Raw genomic sequence first — 8,416 nt, 5'->3', positions numbered from 1 at the left:
AATCTGTTTTAGAGGTGCCTCTAGTTTTGGTGTGAGATGCAGACCTAGAACGTGATTTAGCCTTCATTTCTTTCTTGGGCTGGGACTTGGACCGTGATCTTGAATTGGATTTAGATCTTGAAAAAGATCGATTTCGGTGTTTGAATCTTTCAAAACAGAGGAGAGATACAATTAGAGTAAAAATTAGATTCTATATTAATCAAATGTCTTTTTTAAGAGCAAAGTTCACTCTGAAATTGAAAAATACATAGGTCTTTTTCAAAACAAAGTTATTTACCTATCATTGTCGGAATGGCTTCTGCTACGTCGTGGTCTTCCAGTCGGTCTACTGCTAAAAAGTATATCAAAAAAAAGTAAAGTGACAAATATCCATTTACAAATATTCTTTAAGTTTCTAGCTAACAAAAAAAGTGAACTGTAAAACTTTAAAATTAAACATAAAAACATCTTTAGTCCAATGAAACATTTGATGTATATAATGAAAAGTATTCAAATGGATTAAAAAAAAATTAACGTACTTTTTCTAATAAATCATTGTTTATACATCACACTTACTTTCTTGGACTATAAGATCGTCTATAGTTGTAATCAAAAGACCGACTTCTTGATCTCCTTCTTTCATAACTTCGGCTTCTAGAACGTCTATATCTGTCATAATCATCATAGCGTGAAGAACTGTACACATTCCTCCCTTCCTTGGCTTTCATTTGATTTGGTGCTATGAAATAAAACAAGTATTTAAAAATATTAAAAACTTTTAGTTATTTACTCTCTAAAATTTTGCTTGGAAAGCAATCTAAGAAAATGCAAGAACACAATAAAAATTTTTACTAATATCCTATACGTAATGTTACTAGAAGGGTCATCATGCTCGGAGGGTGAGTGCAAGAGTGGAAGCCCTCAATGAGATGAATTGACAGGGACTGCAGCAGTGAGCTCAAGTATGTCAGAGATGATGAAGATGGCACAGGATAGGACAGGGTTCAGATTTTTGTTCACAGGGTCGTCATGAGTCTTACTCAAATTGAGGGTACGTAACAAGCAGCAGTGTGTTGTGCAAGAAACTTTCCCTCAACCACGAACTATGGAATTATCAACAGTTGTATCCACATAAATGTAGCTTCCTCTCCTCAAGCAGCTTTAAAAATCACTCATTTTGTAACTTGGCTAACATAACATAGCTCATGGATGAGTGAAAATTCAAACTCAGATCTATTTGACCCCAAAGACCTTTAAACAGGCTCATCAATATACAGCAAAACATTTGGCATTTGTGTGTGTGCGCGCATACGCTCACACACGAGAGGTGAAATACTAATATAAAATCTATTCTAGGTTTAACTTACATTGTTCTCCCAGTCTAATCTAGGGAGCTTTGGTGGTTCAGCGCCAAGAAGCGACACTGCCAACTTAAAGGTAAGTGGTATGAATCCACCAGCTGCTATGTGGAGAAAGATGAGTGATCTTTTTCCATGCAATTTACTACCTCAAAAAACTCACTACAGAGTCAGCTATGAGTTCCGACTTAATGGTACACAACAGGCTAATTATTTCCACATCCATAAGATTCAATTATACTCTGTAGGCAAGCATGAAGAGAACATAAATGTTCCAAGTTTTATTCCTTCTAATTTATGTTGTTGTATACCATCAAATCAGAACTGACCCACAGCTGACCATCCAGCAGGTTTCAAGAGGCAGTATACCACATGGAAGATCTTTGCTCCTTCTCATGTGGAATAGTTGGTGGATTCAAACCATGTGCCTTCAGGATTGCAGTGCTGCTTCTTACCAATAGGCAGGCCACAGCTTAAGTACTGATCAACTTTCGTTGCAGTTCAAGTAGCTCAGCCATTGCCATTTGTTTACGCTGAATAGTTCAGAAAAGCAAAGCAAAATTCTCCACCTTCTCAAAAACAAGTCTGGGATTTTGAACAGATAAATAGTTCAAGTATTTCCAAGAAATCACAAAGCAAGATATGGTTAAGAAATGATTCAATGTACATTACATATTAAGGGTACTTACTCTTCCTATCACCCTGTGCAAACTGGATTTCAATTTGACGTCCACAAATCCATTTTCTGTCCAAGTTATGTAAAGCATCTTCAGCATCACGAACATCCTCAAATGTGCTAAATGTTAAGGGGCTTGGGAAATTTTGCAAACTTTGATAATGAATGGGTGATGAGTGCATTCAGGTAGTGAGTCTGGAACAACTCACAATATCCCAACATTATGTTAGAAAATGAACCAGATCCCACTTACTAGTTGGTACACTCAGCTATAAAGACTTCATGACTCATTTCCTAAGGCATTTAAGATTTTAAAACAAATGGAGTACACATTTAGATATTATTAAAATAAGATCTGTTATAGCTGAATCACCAAGTACATCAAAATCAGAGTACAGTTACATATGACTGAGTTTTAAGAGTAACTACAAGGGGAGATAGCCAGTTCTACAATAAATGCTAACAGAGTTTATTAATACTAAGATACTATTTTTCTTAAATGTCAAAAGTTCTTGTGGAAGTAAGCAGACTATAGCTGACATGACAAAAGCACATTAACACCAAATCAATTTCATTGTTTTCTCATACACATCTAACAGTATGATATTATGTATTTGTCTTCCTTGCATCACACGTTAGCCATTTGCGAGTATTAAGACAGTCATCAAGCAATGATTAAGACAATTACTACATTGAAAGCATGCAGACTATAAAGCATGTCATCCAAGTAAGAGTACTCTAAGGAATTCCAGACCAGAAAGCCTTAATCATAGCTTCCTGCAAAGGGTTGGCTGGTAGTGGATACAATCTTGAGAATTCCAAGATAATATTTATTAGCCTAAGCAGGAACTGATAGTACCTATTACAGAATCAAGAATCTAAGCTGCCTTACTTTGTCAAACTCTTCCTCTCTTAACATCAGTAATGACTATGGGGCGCTGGCTTTAAATAATTACTTTGTCAAACTTAACTCGTCACACACTTGACAGAAGCCAAGTACACGCAGGAAGGACAGGACAGTTTAGGAAAGGTAGTCAGGTTATTATATTTAGGTGCACTCTTCATTCTATCTTAAAAACCATTGTTGTAACTTACCCATTTCTATTTCTTAAATTAAGAGAAAATAAAACTGATGGTTCTAAAAAGAGCAAAGGAGTTTAGAATGGTGAATGCTTTAACCACTCAAGGCAAATGTAACTGGGTTTTATAAAATAATTGGAGGTCCATTTACTGGGGTTTACCACTTTATCTTTTCGACCCCAAGCAGGAGAATATAGTATGTTCTCATATACTGTATATGAAAGAGTTTAGTTCAAGAGAATTATAAAAATTAATAAGGTTAACAAACTCTTCCTCTGGTGCTGCCTTCAAGAACAGAATACTGGACCACAGACACCATGGCAAAGTTGTACTCTAATCCTGAGACAGGATGAAGAGGCGAACTTTAAGAAGTAAAAGGGAGAGTTGACAGTCAAATACACAAAGATGTCAGCCATGGCAAAATACACACTTCAGGGTTTTTGCAAAACCAAAACGGGTAATCCTGCCACCTACAGTATTTTAAAACCACAGACTTACGGTGTGAGGACGCATAAAATTATCTCTCCTTCTGAATCTTTTAAGTGACGATCCATTCCTGGCTCAAGTTAGCCTATATGCCAGACTACTGGTTCCCAATTCACCACAGCCCATTTTAAAGTAATGACTTTATTTGCCAGGTCATCTACTGCTCTTATTTTTTTCTGAAAAAGCTTTGCAACCAGTTTACACACTATCATTGATACCTGGTTCTGCAGGAGCAGCTTTTGGCCTTTCAGATCAGGGCTTTATGTGGATTCAGTTAACTCAAAGTGTCAAGACATTCAATTAATTTAACTATGAATTTTCTAGCTTGAAGTCCACCACCCAACCTTGTTGCAAAATAATCTCCAGAGGGGGCAAAAAATATCATCACCTGAAACTCTGGGTCAAGCGGCAATTTCCTAAACACACCTATTAGGTACTCACACTAGGGAGGCTAGCCTTCAGACACATTCATGATCAGCTAGAGCACTGTAGCCAGCAGGCTTCAGAGACCAAATCTCGGAAATGTAGAACCTGTGTGTGCCTGAAGGGACTACTTCAAAATCTATCTATAGAAAGGATTTCTAGTGAATTTGACCTTGCAGATCACCAGAGCTATTTCTAAGCAGTACCAACTTAAACCTGTATCCTCTTTAAGTACAGTTCTGCGTAGTTGGTCTGACCCAAGCAGCTCATAGCAGTATCTACTAAGGGCATGCACCTGTCTCCCCTTTAAGTACAGTTCTGTGGAGTTGGTCTGACCCCAGCAGCTCACGTTACCCTAGAAAGAGTACTGACTGCTACCCTATGGCATCTTACCATTGGCCCAGAGAACTATGTTGAGTTTAAGCTTAACAGTATTGCATCCTGCTACACTTTAACTTGGCAAGCTAAGACTGTGCATTTATACCAAGACCACAATTACAACATCAAAGGCCCACAATCAAGTTACAGGTTTTGTCACTAGACCAAACCAGAATAATTTTGAAAGTTAACTGCTTACAAAATATAAAAATTTAAAAAAAAAAGAAAAAAGGAAAAGTTATTCTGTAGGATACATCAGGTATGATTCCTTTAATCTTGGCCATCATTCAACTTCATCTTGACCTTTAACTCTTTAAGTGCTTGTCAGAAGGACTTGTCATGAGATGCTCGGCCAAATATGACAGAAGGCTTTATCTTTAACTTTGAAAAACAACCTTTTCCCCCTTTTGTAGATAAAGCGAGGCTTTGTCTCCCATTAGGCTTGTCCTTCTTCCAGCTTTTCTTTATTTTTTCTTTTCCCAAACTTTCCCTTCTCTTCAAGCCTGATCCTTAAGAGGTCTTTGGCTTGTCTACTTGCCTTAAGTGTTGAACTCTACTCTAAAGGTTCTTTCATGCTTTCTCTTTGGGGTCGCCATAACTGTACAGCTTTACATTCTGAGGTAACAACAGAGGACAGCAAATTAGGGGACAATATTAAAGAAGTTTACCTCATTGTTATACAATTTGTTTTTGATCAAGTGATTCAAATTAACAAACAAGAATACCAAACTTTATATAGTTATGCACAAGAACACATTAACTTTTAATCTGATTTATAGTCAAAGTCGTAGCAACCAGAATGTTATTAAAATTTAAATCACAAATAATCACTGGTTTGAGATTCAGCAGTATGAATGGGAATTTAAATACTATTATACTAATTTTAGATTAAAGGAATAGAGTAATGTGAGTCAGAATTTTTTTAAAAAATCGGAAGACACAAGACATTACAGGATAAAAACAAACTACTTTTTAGATGTTACCTCTTACATAAACTTGAATTTCAAACTTCAACACCCCTCACTAATCAGCCATCTGAAGAAAGGATATTGAACATAAGCAAATCCTCTTGGACGTCGAGTGTAGAAATCAAGTGGAACATATACATCAACTATAGGACCATAGCGACCAAATTCCCGACGTAAATCTTCAGACCTAAAACATCATAAAAAGATCCCAAAACTTTATGTTCATGACCCCAAAAGATGTCCTTTTAAGAGATAAGCATCTATAATATGGCAATCAATGAAGCAATTTTCCCCCCTCTCTTTTTAAACAAAATGTAGCCATTCTCAGGGACCTTAATGATTTCAATTATCCTTCAGGCTCATCACATTGCGTTAATATTGCCAGCTTTAAAGATATTTATGCAGAAACACAATTAAGCAGCGTAAATAGAGAGCTTAGAAAGGGATCGTTCTAATAAAATTCAGAATGTGACTGAGGTCTCACAAATAGGTGCGTCTCAGTCAAGTTCCTGGGTGTCTCGAAATAAAAGAGAAACCACCTAAATCACAATATAACCAACCAAACGCTCTCCCAATCCCCAAACTAAACCCCCTGCCATCTTATTGTGTACCATCCAGTTAGACCTAATCCATAGCTGAACTTCCAGCTGGATCTTTGTGGCAGTAAATTGCCTGGGGTTTGCCCATCATTTCCCCCTGGTGCAGCTGTTGGATTAAAATTGTGGACTTCTGCACTGGTAATGCAATTCCTTACCACCAAGCCACCAGAGAAAGCTTTCCTGCCACCTAGGTGATTCCAATGCAAAGTAACACTATAGGACACAAATGCCCAAGAAGGGTTCACACTCTTATAAGGGAGGCAAGACTGCAAATCTTTCTACCAAAGTGGGCTTGAACAGCCTACCTTTTGGGTGCCTGCTAAGTAAGTGCTTTAACCACACCACTAGGATTCCTTAAACCATAGGGCTCAAGAGGGTGATGTACTCTGTATGGAGTTTCGCTGCTAATCCAAAAACTGGCTCTTGCACGATTGGAATCCACCAGGGGCTTTGAAGGAGAAAGATGGCCAATCTCCCGAACTATTTAGAGCATCCTGAAAACCTGCTGGGGGTTCCGACTAGGCAACTTGGAAGATAATAAGCAGTTTAAAATGAAATCTATTAGTATTTTACGTTAACAAACTTATAACTCCCCCCCAGAGAGTTGTAACAAGTGTCTACTGCTAATGTTTTTGTTCTCTCTAAAATTATCAAAACTCTACAACTGTGAAAAAACATCATACTTTTTATTTTGTTTCCCCAATATTTTCTTGATGGGGTGAAGACAATACGTGGCCATTATTGGTAAAAATAAAAGCCAGTATCATATACAATCTTTTAAATAAGGTCAAAATGTCTAGCTATTAAAATAATTACTACTGCTTTCTTTCTCCCTTACAAGTCAGGACCAAAAAAACCCAACAACCACACATACATACAAACCTCGCGGTTACACAATGGCTACAACCAAGCAACAAAGGACTGATAATTAGTGAAATAAGAGGCTATTTTGATAGTTTCCCGAAATATTAGGGCAATTTGGAACAATTAAGGGAAATGATGGGGGAACAAAAGCCTATTTAAAGGGTGGACGGATCAATCCAGTTATCAACGTCCTGATGGAAGAGATTTCCTAAAACCCACTTCTCAAACGACCCAAATTCCAAAAAACGTGAAGGACTACTCTGCACAATGCAAATGGAAAAATGTTATTTCCTGAATGTCGACATTCCCAAGAGCTAAAGAAAAAAAAAAAAAAACCCACCCCGTTTTGAAAGACCAAATGCTTCCAACCATAATCCTTTCCCTTCGATCCCGTTATTCCAATGGAAGGCGCTCCCCCCCCCCCTTGTAAGGAAAAAGAAATCTCTGGGTCGAGGGGGCGTGTACCCCGAAGAATGCGAACTTCAAATCAATGGGGCTAGGAGTTGGCGCGCGCAAAGGCCGTGGCGGGGGCTGCGAGGAGGAGGAGGGGGAGGAAGGGGCCCGGGTGCGAGGGGGAGGGGACTCCAAACGGCCGCCACGCGGCCCGCGCGCTCCCGGAGGCGGCCCGCATGGGCCCGGAGCTCCCTCGCTCCCACGCGGCACTTGTGGCCGGCAGCGAGGCCTAGTTCGGGCGCCAAACCGGGGCGGGACCCGCCATCTTCATCCCTCCTCTACCCCAGGCCTAACGCTGCTGTCGCCGCTCCGTTCCTTTTCGGGCTTCTGCGGCCTCCCCTCCACCCCAGTATATACCCGGTGTACTTCCTTTCTTCATACCTGGTGTCGTCAGCCACGTTCCTCACGAACAGAGACGTGTTGGGGGGACGTAGGTAGCGGGACATGTCGGCGAGTTGAAGCTCACCCACGGGCACTAACGGGCTCCGCAAACGCTCCTCACGTCCTGCAGAGGCTCCAGACACACAGCCAGAGGGCTCCGCTACGGCAACCACCTCCTCTCGCGAGACTTCACTCCCGCCTCCACCCCGCCCTACCTCCGCGCAACGCCAGGATGGGCAACGGTCCTTTCCCGCGAGATCACGCGGCGTGTGCCTGCGCATGCGGGCGACTGGGCTACACGGCGCGGCTTTGGTTTCGTTCATTGGCGTGTTGCGTTGCCTCTCAAACCGCCCTTTCTTTAGTACATTATTTTCCCGCGCTTTTCTGCTTTGTCCAAACCCTGAAAACAGATGTTTTAGTCTTTATGCTAGACCTTGCCTACTTTACTAGCGGATCGGGTTTTTCTTTAAAAAAATTAAAATCGACTTCTGAGTTGTAAAACAATCCAGTTGTAGATGAAATTTTTTCCAGGGCTTAAGAACAATAAATGACATAGTTGAGCAACATCTTGTGGTTCTTAACCTTTATACTATAATAGACAAAGTGCTAGTCAATAGGCCTTTCATTGTAAGAACTACCTTCCCTCTGTAACTTGATTTGTGCCGCTATTAGAGCCTCTACTTGGAGTATTAATGCTTTTTAATTTTTGACTCATGTACTTTTAACTTGTTAGTTAAATTTGTGTCTTCTAGGCTGCAACACTTCCATGAT

General features: G+C 39.8%; 1 protein-coding gene across 4 annotated transcripts in view; it reads right to left on the bottom strand.

Annotated features, from left to right (window-relative positions):
• The window catches only part of SRSF10 (serine/arginine-rich splicing factor 10), an 11,564-nt gene extending 3,761 nt beyond the window's left edge, over window positions 1-7,803 (bottom strand). The window contains exons 1-5 of one of the 4 annotated variants that reach the window (XM_006883515.1): window positions 7,646-7,803; window positions 5,431-5,535; window positions 2,027-2,130; window positions 556-718; window positions 278-331 (exon numbers count right to left, since the gene is read on the bottom strand). In XM_006883515.1, coding sequence (XP_006883577.1) covers window positions 278-331; window positions 556-718; window positions 2,027-2,130; window positions 5,431-5,535; window positions 7,646-7,710 — 491 coding nt within the window. In that variant the 5' untranslated portion in view covers window positions 7,711-7,803. The remainder of the gene's footprint in view (window positions 1-277; window positions 332-555; window positions 719-2,026; window positions 2,131-5,430; window positions 5,536-7,645) is intronic. The other 3 variants (XM_006883517.1, XM_006883516.1, XM_006883518.1) reach the window with 3 other exon arrangements.
• Window positions 7,804-8,416: the final 613 nt, after the last annotated feature.

Source organism: Elephantulus edwardii, unplaced genomic scaffold (assembly GCF_000299155.1).
Source record: "Elephantulus edwardii isolate Elephantulus edwardi_28Jun2011 unplaced genomic scaffold, EleEdw1.0 scaffold00028, whole genome shotgun sequence".
NCBI lineage: Eukaryota > Metazoa > Chordata > Mammalia > Macroscelidea > Macroscelididae > Elephantulus > Elephantulus edwardii.
This window is presented reverse-complemented; position numbering and strand designations above follow the sequence as displayed.